General features: G+C 48.0%; 1 protein-coding gene across 5 annotated transcripts in view; it reads right to left on the bottom strand.

Annotated features, from left to right (window-relative positions):
* The window catches only part of NPAS1 (neuronal PAS domain protein 1), a 114397-nt gene that overhangs the window by 81900 nt on the left and 12054 nt on the right, over nucleotides 1-20443 (bottom strand). For 2 of the 5 annotated variants that reach the window (XM_082231022.1, XM_082231024.1), the window contains exons 2-3: nucleotides 18411-18585; nucleotides 15451-15689 (exon numbers count right to left, since the gene is read on the bottom strand). In XM_082231022.1, the coding sequence (XP_082087148.1) occupies nucleotides 15451-15689; nucleotides 18411-18502 (331 nt within the window). In that variant the 5' untranslated portion in view covers nucleotides 18503-18585. Of the gene's footprint in view, nucleotides 1-15450; nucleotides 15690-17023; nucleotides 17399-18410; nucleotides 18586-20443 lie in introns of those variants that run through there. The other 3 variants (XM_082231023.1, XM_082231025.1, XM_082231026.1) reach the window with 3 other exon arrangements.

The raw sequence follows: 20443 nt of genomic DNA, 5'->3' as shown, positions 1-20443 counted from the left end.
TTTTGCAGGTCAGGCAGGCAGGTACCAGGGACGGGACCTCTTTAGTGGTGGCACCCAAGCTGTTGAGTCACCTCACAAGAGGCATCTCCCATCCCATATGCGTTAAAACTGTTTCATTTGAGTTCTTAAACAAGGGGTAGCTGGAAACTCCTGTTCCATTTGTTACCTTCTGCAGCTGCTTATTTGAATTTGTTATTTCCATCTCACCGCACCGGCCTTTGACACCCGAGATATAATTTCCCCCCACCTTCTGATTGTAAATTGTTTCCTCCGATTTAAATATTGTGTTTTCACCTTGTTGCAACCCACCCTGGGACCTTATGGCAAAGGGCAGGCCCAATCAGAGAGAAAAGTATATAGTGAATCCAGTTCTCCAACAGGCTGATTAGAAAACACACAAACAATTTTAAGAATGGATTCCCTCCTGTTACAAAACCCAAGAGTTTTCTTAAGGAAGCTACTGCAGATGGAAGTAGCAGGACGGCTGTGCTAACTAAATCAAAGCAAATATTTTGCAAGATCGTTCCTCTGGCATCAAGAGGAAAGGTAACTCAGGAGTAGCAGTTGGTGTAGGGATAGTGGAACCTGACTGGAGGCCGCCGCCAACAACAACAACAACAACAACAACAGTACTCTACTCATCTGATTGGGTTGTTCCAGCTGCTCTGGGCAGCTTCCAACAGATATAAAAAGACAATAAAACATTGAACATTAACAACTTCCCTAGACAGGGCAGCCTTCAGATGTCTTATACAAGTCAGGTAGTTGTTTATCTCCTTGTCATCTGATGGGAGGGTGTTCCACAGGGAGGGTGCCACCACCAAGAAGGCCCTCTACCTGGTTCCCTGTAACTTCACTTCTCACAGCATGGAACCACCAGAAGGCCCTTGGAGCTGGAGCTCAGTGTCCGGGCTGAACGATGAGAGTAACTGAGCCAAGGCCTTTTAGAGCTTTAAAGGTCAGCACCAACACTTAAAATTGGGCTCAGAAACAAACTGAGAGCTCTTAACCCCCTGACTTAGTGGAGGCTTTCATGCCCCCACGGGGACAAGGAGCTTGCTTCAAAAGAGCGGTATGTTTAAGAAGCCACGGATTCTGAAGAAGCTAAAGATCACCAGATTCAAGGTGGAAACCAGAAAAAAAAACCAACAAAATTAAGAGGCCCCGCCTTCCAAACTCCACTCAAGCTGCCAAAATATTGTTAAGCAGTTGTTGCTTTGACCCACATCGGATCTCCATCATATCCTGATTGACACTGCTTTTAATCCATGGTAGATTTTTGCCAGTTCCTTACTACCATTCTGGGTTACACTGCTATCTAAACTGCGAGGGTTTGGGGGGGGGGGGAGCACAATCTGTGTAAAGCCAAAACTAATTTTTGCACTCTGTAAAAATTAGGCACATCTGCATATATTTTCTCATTTGTACTGATGGGCAAACTCTGCTCAGCAATCCTCATAAAAGCTCTCATGGATGAAAAAATGAAATCTGAAAAATTAAGGGAACACCTGTTTTGAGGACCAGAATTTTTTTTAAAAAAAAATGCCCTTCTTGAGAAAAAGAAGTCACTTACCCTTCCCCTCCTTTTCCAAAAGTTAAGCTTTCTTGGCTCAGAAATGGACCTCATTCTATGCCAGGCCACAGTCTGGAGCAGCCACAGGCAAACTCAGCCCTCCAGAAATTTTTGGGGACTACAATTCCCATCATCCCTGACCACTGGTCCTCTTAGCTAGGGATCATGGGAGTTGTTGTCCCAAAACATCTGGCGGGCCAAGTCTGCCTGTGCCTGCTCTGGAGGTCCCAGCTATAATCAAGTAGCTTTTCAATTTCAAATGGGGAAGCACAGGTGCCGCCTCCCTGGGGCTCAGAGCACCCACAAAATTCCCCATGAAGGGGCCGGGCACCCACAAATTTTGGTGCCAGGGTCATGCATGTTACATGGCACCCACGGCCCCCGGGCACCCACAGTCGAGGGGCCAAGCTGGAACTCCTGTGGGGAAGGGTTGGATTTCGGTGGTAGAAGCTTGCATGCGGAATGCCTCGGGTTCAAATGCAGCAGCATCTCTACATAGGACTGGGAGACACCACTGCCTGAACCACTGGAGAACAGCTGCCGCTCACTGCACACAATACTGAGCCAGATGGTCTGATTCAGTGTAAGACCAATATCCATGTATATCACATGTATATATCACATTTGCTCCCATTACTATTCATCTGGCATGATTTATTCTACTTGCGGGTGGGGAAGAAGAGTTTGGATTTGATATCCCACTTTATCACTACCTGAAGGAGTCTCAAAGCGGCTAACATTCTCCTTTCCCTTCCTCCCCCACAACAAACACTCTGTGAGGTGAGTGGGGCTGAGAGATTTCAAAGAAGTGTGACTGGCCCAAGGTCACCCAGCAGCTGCAGGTGGAGAAGCAGAGACGCGAACCTGGTTCACCAGATTACGAGTCTACCGCTCTTAACCACTACACTACTCTGGCTCTCTAGAGAAGCAAGGCCCCAAATCCATCCTTGATTACTTTAAAACCTGCTCAGCTCCTACCCCTCAGTTTTCAGAGGTCAGCTGCCTCCTTGTAAAAGTGGTACTTTTCTCCCTGGAAAAGTCTGTGGACCCCTGGACTAGGACCTGGCAGAGCAGGGTTCAAATCCCCACTCGGCCATGTAGCTCACTGGGTGACCTTGGGCCAGTCAGTGTCTCTCAGCCTAACCTCCCTCACAGGATGAAATGGGGAGGGTGGAGAACCACGTACAGTTGTACCTCGGGTTAAGAACTTAATTCGTTCTGGAGGTCCGTTCTTAACCTGAAACTGTTCATAACCTGAGGTACCACTTTAGCTAATGGGGCCTCCCGCTGCCGCCGCACAATTTCTGTTCTCATCCTGAAGCAAAGTTCTTAACCTGAGGTACTATTTCTGGGTTAGCGGAGTCTGTAACCTGAAGCGTCTGTAACCCGAGGTACCACTGTACCCGTGAGGGCTGAGAGCATCTTTTGTTGCAAACAACAGACCCAGAAAAACGGAGAGTGCCTGCAGGCCGAATCCTGCACACACTACTATAACCTCCTAAAATTTTGGAGGGCACGGAATATTATCCTTTCCTAATCCAGTGGAGTCTCCCTTCTTCCGGCAAAAGTGTAAGGAGGGGGAAAGCGTTCCCTGCCCCTTTCAAAAAAGAAGAAGCAGCAGAATCCACGAGGGGGTTAATGTCAAAATCTGGCGGGATTATTGGAGTCAGAAAAAAGAGAGTCGTCCAGAGCTGGAGCAATCACTGAATTCTTCCCCCAAGAGTGTAATTATGTGGGAGAATAAAGCCAGTGGAATCGCGGCGGATTACGGCTGAGCAGCTGCAAACCCCCTTTTGCGCAGTCGGAGCAGCGGGAGAATTAGCTGCAGCTGAAAGGCAAAGAGCAAACTCGTCTCTTGGCTCCTTGCTGGCAAAGTTAGCTGGGAAGGGGTCTAACCGATGCCTCATAATTTGGAGGTGGGAGGGCGACAGTAGGGGGAAGAAAGGAGGGAATAATATTCTGCACCGCCTGGCCAAAAGATCCTGGAACTCTGGCCCTCGCTGTAGAAAATGCCTCCAGGGAATTACTGGAAAATATCTCCAGGAATATTTTGAATTATGGTGCTGGAGGAGACTCTTGAGAGTCCCATGGACTGCAAGAAGATCAAACCTCTCCATTCTGAAGGAAATCAGCCCTGAGTGCTCACTGGAATGACAGATCGTGAAGCTGAGGCTCCAAGACTTTGGCCACCTCATGAGAAGAGAAGACTCCCTGGAAAAGACCCTGATGTTGGGAAAGATGGAGGGCACAAGGAGAAGGGGACGACAGAGGGCGAGATGGTGGGACAGTGTTCTGGAAGCTACCAGCATGAGTCTGACCAAACTGCGGGAGGCAGTGGAAGACAGGAGTGCCTGGGATGCTCTGGTCCAGGGGGTCACGAAGAGTCGGGCACGACTAAATGACTAAACAACAACAACAACAACAACAACATCTCCAGGGAAGACCAGATGCAAAGTCGTAAGCCCTTGCTTAGTCTTTATACACAGCTGTGGAACCTTTTTCATGCATCCTCAGCAAACCTTACAACAGCCTGGCCAGGTAAGTCCATATGCCCCATTTGGCAGGTGGGGACCTAATATTGAGAAGGAGAGAAGCTGCAGTGTGAATCTTTTGCAGAGAAACACGCCAAGCCAGGGACAGCACCGTGTCGTGGACAGAGCGCCCGATTAGTACTGGAGAGACCTGAGTTCAAATCTGTCCTCAGTTGTGAAGCTCACTGCATGCCCTTGCGCCAGTCACTTGTCTCTCACCTTAGCCAACATGGCAGGGTTGTTGTGAGGATATAAGAACAAAGTTGTCCAAGCTCCTTAGAGGATGACCAGGATTAAAATAAGGCATCGCAGTCGCCAGCCACCAACACCAGCAGCACAAGAAGGGGGCATTAGGCACAAAAACGGAAGCAAGAAGAATTACCGATGAAAGCAGAATGGAGGATGAAATTGATGGACTATGCAGAATTAGATAAATTAACAGGAAGGATTCGAAACCTGCGGGATCAGAGATTCTTAGAAGACTGGAGGAAATATATGAACTATTTGAAAAGTAATTGTAATGAACAGATTACGCTAGTAGGACTGCAAGAAGTTTTGTAAGGAGGAGGATTTGAAATATTGCAAGAAAGACTGTGAGGGAATTATTAGTTAATAACAATTAAGAGTATTAAGAGAAATTAAGAAATGCAGAATAAGTGATAAGAACGAAAAATCATCAGAGGTGTTGATGGAAGTCTAAAACATTGTATAAGATAAGAAGTTATGTTATATGACTGTTGGAAATGATATGTTAAAAAACCAATAAAAATGTATAAAAGAAGAAGAAGGGGGCATTAGGTCAAGACAGGTGGCGCTAAACTTATGCTCACTTTGTTCCCATCATCCGCACTCCAGCCAGCCCTCGCCTGTTCTCTTGCTCCTACATTGCAAGCCAAATGTACCCCGTCTTCTGCTGACTCAAATACCAGCCGGGGACAAGGGGGACTCCACACATCCAGCCAGCGCAAGGCAATCTGGGTCAATTAGATTGAGTGGCCCGGGGGTGGCACAACCATGGATGGAGGCCAAGCGTGGGCGAGTCACTTTTGCAAGGGGGGAAATTGAGGCATCAGACATTCTTCCACCTCCCTCCCTCCACCGGGCTGGTTGGGGGTGGAAGAGACAGGAGTCGTGGTAAGGCTGGGCTTCAGCAACTGAGTCTGGGGCTGGCCCCTGGCTCTCCGCCAGGCTGAGGGCGATTCGGTACCCACTGAGAAGCGAGAGGACAGGGCGTGCAGCCAAGGGACTTGATGGCAAACGCCGGGTGCCTAAATCGTCACGCACCCAGGTCCATCCATCTCTCTCTGTCTGTCTCTCACACCCGCGGCCGTGGTCTGCTTACTGGGGAAGAGAGCAAGGACGTAAGAAGCACCTTGCTGGGGAAAATCTGTCTGAGATAATCAGGAGAACCTGCTGGATCCGGCCAATAGCCCTTCCAGGCCAGCATCCTGTTCCCACAGTGGCCAAAGAGATGCTTCCCATGGGAAGCACACAAGCAAGACCAACTCTCTACTCCTATGGTTTCCAGCGACTGGTGTTCAGAAGCTTTGCCGCCTCCAACTGTGGAAGCAGAGCCTCGCTGACAGCCTTACAGAATGCCGCGGCGAGACTCCTTACGGGGTCCTTGCCGCAGGATCACATTCACCCAGTGCTATACCAGCTGAACTGGCTCCCAGTGGAGTACAGGATCAGGTTTAAGGTGCTGGTTTTAACCTTTAAAGCCCTATACTGCCTAGGACCCACGTACCCACGGGACCGCCTCTCCTGGTATGTCCCACAGAGGAACTTACGGTCTTCAAATAAAAACATCCTGAAGGTCCCAGGCCACAAGGAGGTTAGGCTGGCCTCAACCAGAGCCAGGGCTTTTTCGGCCGTGGCCCCAATCTGGTGGAACTCACTGTCACAAGAGACTAGGGCCCTGCGGGACTTGACATCTTTCCACAGGGCCTGCAAGACAGAGCTGTTCCACCAGGCCTTTGGCCAAGGAGCAGTTTGACCCCTTCCCTTGGTAATCCTCACAGAACTCTAGCCCAATGGTTGCCATTAATTTGATTCTGAATTGATTTTAGAATGAATTGATTTTAGAATGCATTACAATTGATTGATTGTGATTTTATGTGAACTGTGTTGCTTTTATTGTTGTTGGCCGCTCTGAGCCCGGTTTCGGTGGGATATAAATATTTATTTTATTTTTATTTTTATTACTATTACTATAATTATTACCCTCTTGTGAATTTGTCCAATCCTCTTTTAGAGCACAGACACTCCCACCGCCCTATCCAGAATGTGACCGAGGGCAGCAACGCTTGAGAAGGAAAAGTCGCACCCATGGGAGGTACCGTATTTTTTGCTGTATAAGACTCACCTTTTCCCTCCTAGAAAGTAAGGGGAAATGTGTGTGCGTCTTGTGGAGCGAATGCAGGCTGCGCAGCTATCCCAAAAGCCAGAATAGCAAGAGGGATTGCTGCTTTCGCTACGCAGCAATCCCTCTGGCTGTTCTGGCTTCTGGGATTCATAATATTTTTTTTCTCGTTTCCTCCTCCAAAAACTAGGTGCATCTTGTGGTCTGGTGCGTCTTATAGAGCGAAAAATAGGGTGATGGGAAATGGAAACGCAGGGAGCTGCTTCCACAGACCTCAGTGTTGCCCGCAATGACTGGCAGAAGCCGCTCTCCATGGTTTCAGGCAGGGGACGTTTCCCAGCCCTGCCTGGAGACGCTGCCAATGACCTTCTGTATGCAAAGCAGGTGTCCTGTCAGTGAGACGCAGCCCTTCACCAATACAGGCAGAGGGAGAAGGTGGGGAAAATGCCCCTGGGTGGCTGGGTAGAGAGGCCAGCTGCATGGGCTGTCAAACAGCAGCCCCACTGGATCTGCCCATATTCAGCTGTTGTGTTCTTTCGCCTCTCCCCTCCTTCCCCAACTCTTTCTGTTATAAGCTCTTCTGGGAAAGGGCTCTCTCTCCGTTCGCACTGCCGGGCGCATTGTCATGCATGCAGCGATGGTGCTATTAAAATGAGAATGCATGACGAAAATAAGAATGCAGGGTGGAACTGCAAAATGCAACGATTTAAGAACAGGGAGCCGGCCACCAGCAGGCAAAACTGGGCCAGCCAAGGCCAGCTTTCTCCAGCTCCCGATCCTCTGACCCACATTCAGGCAAAGTACAGGCGAAACTTTCCCCATTGCAAGGAAGAAATAAACATTTTTTAAGCTGTCAAACCCGTCTCCCCCTTACGTGCTCATTCATTTGGAAAATTCGCGAAGGGCTTAATGAAAGAGATCGCTAATGGTGTGCAAAAGGAGCTGTAGACAAAACAGGAGCTGAAATCTGCAAGACCGTTCAAAAAACAAATTTATGTACATGCACTGCAGGGGGTTGGACTGGATGACCCTTTAGGTCCCCTTCAAAATCTATAATTCTATGAAACTATCGTGACTGAAACACAGATAACAATCGGAAAAGCTTTGAACATAAGGATAGGCAACTAAATGATGCCCTTGGCTGGGCTCTTAGATTGTGTCTCTCTTTTTTGATTCTGTGCACGAGACACCCATTGTGTACACCGATCAGAGGCAGGAATTTTTGCTTCCATCAGGGGCCGCATTCCCTTGGGTGTCATCTGTCAGGGGCTGCTGCTCAGGACAGTCTCTCTGGCTACGTTTGCACCACAAATGTTAAAGCACTATGATTCCACTCTAAACAGCCACAGCTCCCCCCCCCCAAAGAATTATGGGACCTGTACAGCGGTACCTTGGTTCACAAACTTAATCCGTTCCAAAAGTCCGTTCCAAAACCAAAGCGTTCCAAAACCAAGGCACGTTTTCCCATAGAAAGTAATGCAAATGGATTAATCTGTTCCACCACTTTTAAAAACAACCCCCCAAAATAGCAATTTAACATGGATTTTACTATCTAACGAGACCATTGATCCATAAGATGGAAGCAATAAACAATGTGCTGCAGTCAATCAATCAATCAGTAGCTGAACCGTGTCCCACACAGTCGCAGAAACAAAACAAAAAAGAGCCGCAAAAACAAAAACGCGAAATTAACAGCAAAAACACACAGACCTCAGCGTAACACTTAAAACGGATGTGTGGCACTCAAATCGGAAGCCTAACACTCAAAACGGAGCAAGTTCGGCTTCCGAAAAAGGTTCGCAAACCGGAACACTCACTTCCGGGTTTGCAGTGCTTCGGTTCCAAGTTGTTTGAGTACCAAGGCGTTTGAGAACCAAGGTACTACTATAGTTAATTAAGGGTGCTGAGAGGTGTTGGGAAACACACACACACCCATTCCCCTCTCCCAGAGCTACAATTCCCAGAGGGGTTGAATCCCTCTTCCCTCTGGGAACTGCAGCTCCTAACAACTCTCGGCACCCTTTGCAAACTACAGCTCCTTTTAGGCAGGGCGTTAACGGTTGAAAGGGAGCTCCTTGAACTAAACCCAGAAACTGAACTGGCGACAGGGCAGCTGGTTGAGAACTGGCCTAATGTGATGTGACCTGCTTGCTCCGAACAAAATATCCTGCAGGCTGCATTCTGGATAAATCAGAATGATTTTCCTGTCTGTGCCTTCAAGGGCAGCCTCGTGTTTGGTGATGCTCCACGACTCTGTCACCTAGACGGGGCAAACTTTGATTCGGAGCCTGATCTCTCGCGAGGGACAAGGAAGGAGCTCATAGCTGTCAACCTTCCCTTTTTTTGCGGGAAATTCCCTTATTCCAGCACCGTTTCCCGCTGCTTCCCGCTGCTATCCCAGATTGTTAGCCATCCCGTAGACCAGGGGTCTGCAACCCGCGGCTCCGGAGCTGCATGTGGCTCTTTTACACCTTTGGCGCGGCTTCGGGGCGGATACTAGCAGGAGGAGGCGCATTGTGTGCCCTGACACTCCCCACTGTGGCGGGCGCTGTACTGGCTGTGACGTCACATGGGGCGCTACGTGCGTTAGTCACGCACCGTCCCGACGTCACCTTCCCGCCCGCCCGCTACATTGTAAGGGACATGTATGCTGGTCACTGCATTGAAAGGGGGCATGTACGCTGGTCACTGTTTTGAAGGGGAGTGAAGAACACACACACAAAAAAGGTAACTTGTTAATTTAACGTTTATTTCTATGAGGAGGAGTAATTCTGAGGGGTCAAACAAAGAAATGATAAAAAGTGACAAAAAAGTTATTTTTATAATGACGAGTTTTGCAGCTCCCAGGTTTTTTTTCTTCGGAAACGGGTCCAAGTGGCTCTTTTTGTCTTAAAGGTTGCAGACCCCTGCCGTAGACAGGTGAGGCTGCTGATCCCTTATTTTCAAATCTGAAAGTTGACAGCTATGAAGGACACTCTTTTTATTTATTTTGCAAAACCCACATACCTCCGGATCGTAGTAAGACCTCCAGGGGTTTACAAGAAATATTAAAGCAGAACTTCCAAACCCTCCTGGCTTCCCTCTCTCATTTCCCCCATGTCAAATTTTAGAACGTAAGCAACTAGGCGGCAAGAACGTGTCCCCTTTGAACTCTGCAGAGCACTGCAAACACTCAAGACCCCATAAAATAACCCTAAGCAAATTCACTTTTATGCTTGCTGCCCCCCACACCCCTTCCTTCATCCCATTTCTTCCACACTGGGTGACTGGGGGCGGGGGGGGGAAGAGAACTGAAAAACCAGGCTCCATTTTACTTGTCAAATTAGGGCCAATTTAAACAATTGGTCTCCCTCCAGATGTTTTAATAAACCGCTGATTGATTAATCAACATGACCTTAATATTTTTCCCTGGCTAAGCCCCGGGAAGATCTTTGCTGGCGGCATTAAAAACTGCTGCTAATTGCGCTAATGCGATTGATTAGGAAATTGGCCCCGGGTCAAAGATGGTAATTAGTACAGGGGAAATCGCTGGCCAACAGCTTCTTTTGCGGATGAGGGTTGTTGGGGGGGGGGAGAAGAGAGAGCGAATAATTTGCCCGTCAGGCAAGGTGCTGCAAGTCAGGATTCCTGGGTTCTAGTTGCTTCTGCCCAGAGGCGACATTTGCAGGTGGTTAAGAGTTTTATGGGTTGTTATTTGAGGACGGGTGAAATTCAGCGTTCCGGGGCCTTCGTTCTTTTTCTTCCTCTAAAACTCCAAGGTCCACTCAGAACCAGCACAATTATAAGGCAGAGGGAGGCACTCACCTCAGGCAGTCAAATTCCAGGCATGTCTGCACCATAGATTTTAAGTACAGTGGTACCTTGGGTTACATACGCTTGAGGTTACATACGCTTCAGGTTACAGACTCCGCTAACCCAGAAATAGAACTTTGCTTCAGGATGAGAACAGAAATCGTGCTCCGGCGGCGCGGCGGCAGAAGGAGGCCCCATTAGCTAAAGTGGTGCTTCAGGTTAAGAACAGTTTCAGGTTAAGAACGGACCTCCGGAACAAATTACCGTATTTTTCGCCCTATAGGACGCACTTTTTCCCCTCCAAAAATGAAGGGGAAATGTGTGTGCGTCCTATGAGGCGAATGCAGTCTTTCGCTGAAGCCTCGAGAGCGAGAGGGGTCAGTGCGCACCGACCCCTCTCGCTCTCTAGGCTTCAGGAGAGCCCCAGCGCCAGCCCCACAAGGTCGGGGGACAGAGGGAGGCGGAACGCCGCCATCCCGCTGGCTCCCGAAGTAGTTTGGAGGCTGGCGGCGGGGAGACCCCGCTGCCAGCCCCGCAAGCTCCCGGACCTGAGCTGAAGGCGGGCGGCGGGGAGAAGAGCGCTTCCCCCCGCTGCCGGCCCCACAAGCGCCTGGGGGGGAAATAAAATTTTTCCCCTTTATTTCCCCCCAAAAAACATGATGCGTCCTATGGGCCGGTGCGTCCTATGGGGCGAAAAATACGGTAAGTAGTTAACCTGAGGTACCACTGTACTGTTCTACCAAGGCTGCCTGCAAAGAATTCTGGGAACTGTAGTTTTTTAACGGTGCTGTGGGGAGACCCCACCACCACCATTCCCTTCCCAGAACTAAAATTCCCAGAATTCCCTGGGAAGAAGGATCAATCGTTAAATCATTCTGGGAATTGCAGCTCTGTGAGAGGACCAGCGGGGTCTGCTAGCAACTTTCAGCACCCTTCGCAAACTACAGCTCCCAGGTTGCTCTGGGGGGAAGCCACAACTGTTTAATGTGGAATCATAGCGTGTTAAATGTATGGCGTGGCTGCAAATCGTTATGCAACTAACTGTTCTGGCATTTTCACTCCCAGGATAAGGTACTCGGGCAATTTTTCTACCTCAAGTGTCAAAGTAACTCAGCCAGCCTTAATTTACTGTATTTTTCGCTCCATAAGACGCACTTTTTTCCTCCTAAAAAGTAAGGGGGAATGTCTGTGCGTCTTATGGAGCGAATGTGTGGTCGATCGCTGGCTCCCTTTCTGGCCCTGCCTCCTTGCCCCGGCCTCCATTGGTGAATGTTCTGCAGACAGAGGCCGTTTGTTTCCCCAGCGACGTGTGACTGGCTGATTTTCTGTCTGGAAATTGTAGAAATGGCTCCCTTTCCTGTCCTAACGAAGCTACAGAACTGTGAGTCGAACCCCATAAAAACAGGATTTTTTTCCCTTTGCAAAGTAAGCTCAACAACTTTGAGCTGATCCTCAAAAAAAGGGTTTTTCCCCTTTGCAAAAGAAGCTGCACAACTGTGTGCTGATTACCCCAAAAACAGGCCTTTCCCCCTTTCCTCCTCTAAAAAATAGGTGCGTCTTATGGAGCGAAAAATACAGTGGTACCTCAGGTTGCATACGCTTCAGGTTACATACGCTTCAGGTTACACACTCCGCTAATCCAGAAATAGTGCTTCAGGTTAAGAACTTTGCTTCAGGATGAGAACAGAAATCGTGCAGTGGCGGCAGCAGGAGGCCCCATTAGCTAAAGTGGTACCTCAAGTTAAGAACAGTTTCAGGTTAAGTACGGACCTCCGGAACGAATTAAGTACTTAACCCAAGGTACCACTGTACATCAATTTGCAATTTGAGTAGGAGAAGCAGAAAATGGGACGGGCCATTTTCTGCACACCCCCACGTCTTCCTGTGAGATCTCAGTGCAAAATCACAGCACTCTAAAGGGCAGCCATGCTCTCGCATGAGAAAACGGAATGTCCTGTTTTTTCTTGGGACACTTGCGGGGTATGTTTTCTGCTCCACCTCAGGCAGCAAAATGTATTGGGTTAGCACCCGCCAATCACAGCCAAGTGAAGTACAAAATAATGGGGGGGGGGGGCGGACCAAGCACAAAATGGCTGACTCAGGGAGCAGGAGTCGAACCCATTACCCTTCCTCCCTGGCCCCTCATAAGTCTAAATATTTGGGTGTCCTGTAGCCAGGATGGATCTTCACCCAAGTGACTAAGATCAGAGATCCTTGCAGAAAATTAGAAAACCTGCCAGCAGATTTGCATCAAAGAACCAATTAATATTTATGTTTTGCAGGTGAGAAAGAAAGTGGCCGTGAGATTCGGTTTTATGAAATGGGAAAGTTCTGCAAACACTGGTAAGCATGAAGTCCCATTTTACAGCTGGGGAACACTGAGGTTCAGAGAGACACAATGCTCCCAGGGACAGGGGCAAACGGGACATTTGCGCTTTCCTGAAACCCTGGAGAGTTGCTGCAGAGAATACTGAGCTAGAGGTCTAACTCTGTATAAGGCACCTTGTTATGTTCCTATGATACTGTAGCAGCCGGCAGTACCTTGGAAAAAGGAAGCTGCAGTTTTTGTTAAGTGCCTGCTTTAAAAACAGATTTCCCACTCCACCTCCCCACCCCTCTCGCCAGATCTGATTAATTAATTAAATCATATTAATTAGTTTTTGCTTGGTGGAAATGCCCAAGTCAAACTGTTTGGTCAATTCTTAGAGAAGCTGGAGGAGGAGGAAGTTGTAAAACAGGATGCAACCTAAGAGGTATCAATCTAACATCAGACAGACAGGTCAGTGCAAGAGGTTAAAGAAACAGAGATGATCTGGGGATCTGGAGGTCCCAAACTCTACCTGTCTTAACCCCTTTTTTGCAAGCTGAGTTGCACCCAAAGTTCCAGAAAAAAGGAACCTGTAACAGTTATGTTAGAATTACAGAACCGTACTGTTGGAAGGGACCTGAGAGTCTAGTCTAACCCCCTTCAATGCAATGTTGGGCTCTAACTCCCAGCCGCGCTGGCTGGTGCTGGTGCGAGTTCTAGTCTAGCAACATCCCTGGGGTGGACACAGGTTCCCCAGGCAAGGCGTGAAGGCAACAGCTCTCCATTGTGAATCCAACACCTGATATTCAGAGATATGCTATTCCCAAGGCTGGAGGCTCCATGGAGCTATAGACTTTCCCTCTTAAAAGAATTAGCCTAAACCTTTGAAAATAAAAATGGCATCTAATATAGTGCTCATCACCCACATCTTGAAGCAGTGAGTTCCACAAGTTAATTGTGCATTGTTGTGTGACCAATATTTCCTTCTGCCCACCCTGAATCCAATTTCACTGGATGAAAGCTGCCACTCCCAGCTACTAGTATTACCCTCCCCACAGTTCAGGGCCCCAAAATCAATTTCCACACTGCTTTCCACTTACTACGCCACTAGTCCTCATTGTAAAAAGCTAACTCACGCAGCACACTCTGCCCATAAATTAAGCACTCGGGCATTCTAATTCTCTGTTCTGACCCCGCTTTGGCCCTCCAACACCACTCTCTATTTTTAAACCCTCTTCCAGGACACAGCTGCAGCATAACAATAGGGGAAAAGCCCTTCCATAGTTTTATAAAGTTCTCGGCGCTCATTTTCCCTAGCTGATCATTAACAGAATTCACTCTGGAGAGATTTTGGCTCCTCTTGCAAACAGGGTGCCTAGGGGTGGGGTGCAGAGTTCGGCTCAACAGCAAAGTGCTCCTTTCTCAGTGCTGGAATTTGCTTTTTGAGGAGGGGGGGCAGAGGCAAAGGGGGTGCAGGAAGAGGGGGAGAAACGGACAGCACCTCGCCCAAGCCTCTCCAAACAATAGGCAGATGTTTATCCCTATTTCATGGAACACTCGTTATTTGGCTGATAATTACCCCGCGGGTAATGATAGTAATCAGAAATTGCTGCAAGCCTGTATTCTTCCAAGGCAGTTAATTTATTTAATTACACACTTTGAAGCGGCATTATTTAAATGGTGATTTATTGCATGGCTAATCAATGCTATTTTATCTGGGCAAGCGCCTTTGTGCGGTGCGTGCGTGAGCGCATGGGTGTGTTGGAATGAAACGGCGCCCTGGCCTTTTCTGCGAGGAATTAGGGATACGGGGAGGAGAGGAGGACGAGGGGGTGGAAATGAACAGGCTATGGGGGAGACGAGATTTAACTGTGTCATGCAAAGGGGGCGCCAAGGACGCCGGTCTTGCGAGAGACTGGCAGGAGGGGAGGAACCACAACTCAGCCGCAGAGCATGCAGAAGAACACAGGTTCAATTTCCAGGTAAAGGGATCTCAGGTAGCAGGTGATGGAAAAGACCTTCCTCTAGCCAGTGGTCCCAGAGAGTCACTGCCAGTCAAAGCAGACTGTACTATAGGGTTGCCATATTCCAAACAGTGAAAATCTGGAGCCAAAAGTTGTTGAGGGCTGGCAGCATTGAGATAAATTCAACAGTGCAAACAAGTTTTGATGGATGCAATAATGGAACACTGAACGGTATAGTTTTTTTGTAAAATATGCAGGGATTTATTATTTGTAAAATGAACCGTGGAAAGAGAAGAAGGGGAGTCACTGGTATCTTATGGATGTAAAATAAATATTTTAAATTGTAAAACAAAACTTAATAAAAAAAATTATACACACACACACGCACACTGCTTGTTTTCTGGGGGGACGACGCATACCCCTAAACATTTTGTGAATATAAGTTGGGCCTCACTGAGGGGCAATATTTCAATATGGGTAGGAAAATGAGAGTACCCTTAAACATTTTTTTAGGAAAAAAGCAGTGTGTGTGTGTATACACATATACACAAACACACAAGTTGTTGAGCTTTGTTGTTGTTTTGCCAAAGTTGTTGCTGAAGCTTTGAGCAATTTTTAAGGAGATTCGCCAAAAACCCAGATTTTCCCTTACGTTTCAGCGAATTCCACCTGGGACGCTGTTTATGAGGGCCAAAACCCAGCTATGTCTGAGAAATTCTTGACGTATGGCAGCCCTCGATGCCTTTTGCCCTGCTAGGGGGCAACTTCTTAGGATCTAAACAAGGGGGAGCCCAAAACCTTGGGCTCCAGCTTCCTTCCAGAGGCAGCGGTGGTCATTGCCACTCTTACATCTAAAAAAAACAAACCAAGGCGCCGTCCCTCATGGCCCATGGACAATTCCACGCGCATTTGCCACCCACCTTTGCCAGGCGGGGAAGCCCCTTCTGCCCGCAGGCTCCAGGGCGGGTCTCCGTGGTTGGCAAAGTCTCGCATCTTGAGGTAACTGATGGTGAGCCGGACGATGGAGGCTTTGTCCAGCTGGCTGGTGATGGCTCCGGGCAGCGGCAACATCTTGGCCAGTTCATAGAACTCAAAGTTCTCCTTGCCCCGGCGAGAGCGTGCGGCGTTTCGGGACTTCTCCTTGCGCAGGGCCTGGAGGCTGTGGAAAAACCACCATCGTTATTACAGTGGACGTTCGGGTTGTGAACGTGATCCGTGTGGGATGCACATTCGCAGCCTGTAGCGGCACGTCTGCACATGCGCGGGTTGCAATCCGTCGCTTATGCGCAAAGCGCGATTTAGCGCTTCTGCGCATGCGCGAAACCCGGAAGTAACCCATTCCAGTACTTTCGGGTTTCGGCAGGTCCATAACCCGAAATAACACAACCTGAAGCCGAGGTATGACTGTATTTTTATTTATTAAATTTATCTACCACCCCCTTCGCCCGAAGATCACAGGGCGGCTTCCGGTATAAAAACACAAAATACGGATCGTAAGAGCCACAAAAATATTGTTATTATTAAGACATCTGAAGGCAGCCCTGTTTAGGGAAGTTTTTAATATTTAATGCCGTATTGTTTTAACACTCGATAGGGAGCCGCCCAGAGTGTCTGGGGAAACTCAGCCAGATGGGCAGGGTATAAATAATAAATTATTATAAATTATTATTAAATTGTTATTATAACCACCAGCCTCCTGAACAAGACAGAGATACGGGCCTGCCCTGACCAAATGCCAACCGACAGGATAGAAAGCCTTTGCCAGCCATTTAACCGCTCACGGAGCGGCAGGACCTGCCATGAATGGCAGAAAAGGCCGACAAGGTACACTTAAAACTCATAGGGTAGAGTTGGAAGGGAATCTCGCTTCTGCAAAAAGCGAAAAAGGGTTTCCATTTGCTTCTCCCAGCCCCCACTTTTCCTCAGAGGTTCCTGTTCAAAATACTAAGAGAAAGATGGCGGTTATATCGTATGAAATGTCTCAGAGGAGACACCTGTACCAGGGTGGATAAAAATCAATGGTTTGTTTTTTTAAAAAAAGGAAAAACCTTTTTTTTATTTCAATTGGATTTTTAAAATAAAGTGCTTTTGGAGGGGAAATCTTTCTAAAGATAGTTTTCTATTTAAGTTACATTATACTCCAAAGGCTATCCATCAGGAAATAAGGATTTGTTTTAAGTTTTTCATGTGTGCTAAAACTCAGCCTAAGGTTGTTGGTGTGTTTTTTTTAAAAAAAATTGTTTAACCATGTCAGTTAACAAACATGGATATATATGCTATAATGTTATTGTTTTAGTTAAATAAATTGTTATTAAGGAAAAGATTATTTTTCTCCTTCCAATATAAAGTACACCAGAAAAGTTGCAGATTTTTCGGGGTACGTACGGACCCCTGGAACGAATTACATTCATATCCAGAGGGTCCACTGTATTAAGATTATACCAGCAAGAATAAGTCTTTCTGTAAAAAAAAGAGATTTAAATCAAGTCTTACTGACTAATGATTTCAATCATGATTTCAATCAATTTGATTTAAATCAAATCCACCCTGACCTGCACCACACATTTAAAGCACTTTGGTGCCTCTTTAAACAAACATGGCTTCCCGCAAAGGATTCTGGGAAGTGTGGCTTGACAAGAGCACTGAGAGTTGTCAGGGGACGCCTGTATTCTCCTCAGAGAGCAACAATTCCCAGAGTTCCCTGGGAGGAGGGAAGGATTGCAAAAGCACTCTGGGAATGTTAGTTCTGTGAGGGGAATAGGGGGTGAACGGACAACCCTCAGCAAACTACAGCTCCCAGGATTCTTTGGGGGGAGCAAAGCCTGAGCTTTAAATGCATGGTGTAGGTTTGGCCTGTCACACGCAGTCCATAATCCTCATTGCTCGACATGAGACTGCCGCGTTTGGCTTCTGCCAGGCATTTTTTTTTAGAACTAGGGAGCACCACAAAATGGACAGAAGGCACTGAGGGCTTGCAGGGTCTGATAGGAGTTGTAGTCCAGGACGCCTGGACGGCAAAGACTGCTTTCTAAGGAGTTCAGGGTGGGTGGGTGTTTGCCCCAGCTAACCCTCCAAGCAGGGCTGTCTTAAGCAAATGCAGTGCCGGGGTGCAAAATCCGCCCAGCACCCCCCCCCCCGGTCGGCCAGTCCCAGGCGCGCAGGAGGGAGGAGCCAGCCGGCCACCTCAGCGTCTCGCTGACTCGGGTCGCCCCCGAACTCGCGGCGCAGACCTGCCCGCAGCTAAAGTGCCCGCCACAGCGCTCTGACGGGCAGATGGGCTCTTCCCCGGACTCAATTCTCGGCCCCCCGACTCTCGGCCTGGTGCGCCTGAGAGCCCTGCGCCCGGGTGCCCCGCACCCCTAGCACCTATGGGTAAGACGGCGCTGCCTCCAAGCAACCCTGCAAGATGATGATGATGATGATTTATTTATTTATACCCAGCCCTTCCCGGTTCAGAAAACCGGGCTCAGGGCGGCTAGCAACAAATTTAAAACACTTAATTGATGCACAGCTGTCAACTTTTCCCTTTTCTTGCGAGGAATCCTATTTGGAATAAGGGAATTTCCCTTTTAAAAAAGGGAAACATTGACAGCTGTGAATTGATGCAACAAAAACCAGCACAAAAATACCGTATAAAACGTGAATAACCATAAATTCAGAATTCAAAAATGAATTTAAGGGGGGAAATCCATCCAATAAACATTAGGTGATCACCAGGGCTAGCTGGCTAAATTAGTCCAGGTAGGCTAGGGCTGCAAGAGGGAGCAGCTTCATGACTGAGCAAAGACTTCGACTTAAGATCTTCGCAATCCATGACACAGCAGCTATGAAATATTACGCCCAGTAGCCCCAAGAAGGCAGTAAATGGGAGGCCTCTTACCAAGGCACCGGCTGGTTCTTCACTAATAAGCCTTGCAGGAAATCCCATTCCACGCTGACGCATTTCACCTCGCTGCCGTACAGGGCTGCCATCTCAACCCCGGAACCATCCGATTTCGGGGCAGCCTCAACGCGTCCTCCGATGGCTGCTTTCCGTTAGGGAAGGCCACAACCTTCTGGAAAAAGAGGGAAATTGGGGTTACAATAGGGGGATCCCCTGTCCTTGCCTTTCTTCTTCTCTTTTTTATATAAAGTTTTTTATTGGGTTTTAACAATAGAAGAAAAAATACAAGGACAAGGACAAAGAAAAAAAAAGAAAAAATATAAGAACACACAATACATACTATAAAATACAACAATACAGACATTAAGCACTAAAATACAAAAATACAAAAATACATAAAAAGAAAAAAACATATGCAAAAAACACAAAAATTCCCTCTTTCTTATTTTATATCTAAAATTCACATATTTTCCTGACTTCCTCACATCTCCCATTCTTGTATCCCTTTTAAGGGTTGGTTCAGCAAATTCATAGCCCTTAGTTTATTCCTTTCTTCTCCCCAGTGTTCAAAATTCCTCAGGTGCCAGGCAAGTTTTGCAACTGGCACGGGTTCGATGGCGAGATCTCTGGATGCCAGGCTGACTGAAATCTGCATCTATCTGCATCTATCTGTTAAATTTGTATACTACCCTGTACCCGCAGGTCTCAGGCCCCAGCCTGTATATGAAACATTAAAATCCTCCTGGCCAGAGAATTATAAGTCATACTGCTGGTAGGCTTTACACTTGATCTGCTGCTCAGCAAGGTTTTGTTGGGGGGTGTTTTTTGTTATTGAAGCCTCCCTCAAAGAACATTTTGAGCAACTAAATCTCAGCACAAGGAAAAGCCAACACCAAATTCAGCATCTCAGCACAAGGAAAAGCCAACACCAAATTCAGCACTGAAGTTTCTAGTCCTCATGCCCATAAACATTAAATTCGATCTGAAGAAGAAGAAGAGTTTGGATTTGATATCCCGCTTTATCACTACCCGAAGGAGTCTCAAAGCGACTTCCTCCCCCACAACAGACACTCTGTGAGGTGAGTGGGGCTGAGAGACTTCAGAGAAGTGTGACTGGCCCAAGGTCACCCAGCAGCTGCAGGTGGAGGAGCGGAGACGCGAACCCAGTTCCCCAGATTACGAGACTACCGCTCTTAGCCACTACACCACACTGGCTCTCAGATCTGCAAGTCTCAATAAGCAGACTAATCAGCAAAAGCTTCTGTCCAGAGGTAAAGAACCATTTAGATACTGCTGGACACAACTCCCCTTGCACTGCAGGGGGTTGGACTAGATGACCCCCAGGGGACCCCTTCTGACTCTATAATTCTGCGATCCCATGGTCCCTGAGCATTGGCCACGCTGACTGATGGGAGCTGGAGTCCAACCGCCTTGCAGGGCCCTTGCCCCCCACTTGAGCCAATCAAACGGCAAAGTCTGAGAGCGAAGGGCAAACACGAAAACGTTTTTGTCCTGGCGCATTAACAGTCATCCAGAATTGGAAAGGAAAATGTGACTGGCAGCACGTTTACTCCAATTATCATAAAAGGTGCCCCGTGCCATGATTCCAGAAATGGGGGGATTGGTTTCAATATTTCAGCAGCGCATGCACCGAAATGCCGGGAATTTTTCTACACATTTCAGAACCTGCCCTGTGCCAATGGGGTGCACATATTTCTCTGGCACCCCCCAACATTGCACCTGCCGTACGTGGCTCCGTACATCCCAGCCCTTCTCTGAACAGCGTGGATTGCGGCGGAAACTGCTGTGGTTTGTTTGCAAAAACGCTTTGCAGAGGAAAAGCTCTGCCGTCTCATCTGACTTGGCTCTGCACGGCAACAGCCTCTGGGTTCCATGATGGGCTCCCCCCCCCCAGCTCCTTGGGGTGGCTACGGGTGAACACCCGCTGCTGCCTTTGTCCAAACTGCCGGGCCACATTCTTGGAAGGGACACCAAAGGTCATCTAGCCCAACCCCCATGCAATGCACTTA

This window comes from Podarcis vaucheri (assembly GCF_965113315.1).
Source record: "Podarcis vaucheri genome assembly, chromosome: 7".
NCBI lineage: Eukaryota > Metazoa > Chordata > Lepidosauria > Squamata > Lacertidae > Podarcis > Podarcis vaucheri.
This window is presented reverse-complemented; position numbering and strand designations above follow the sequence as displayed.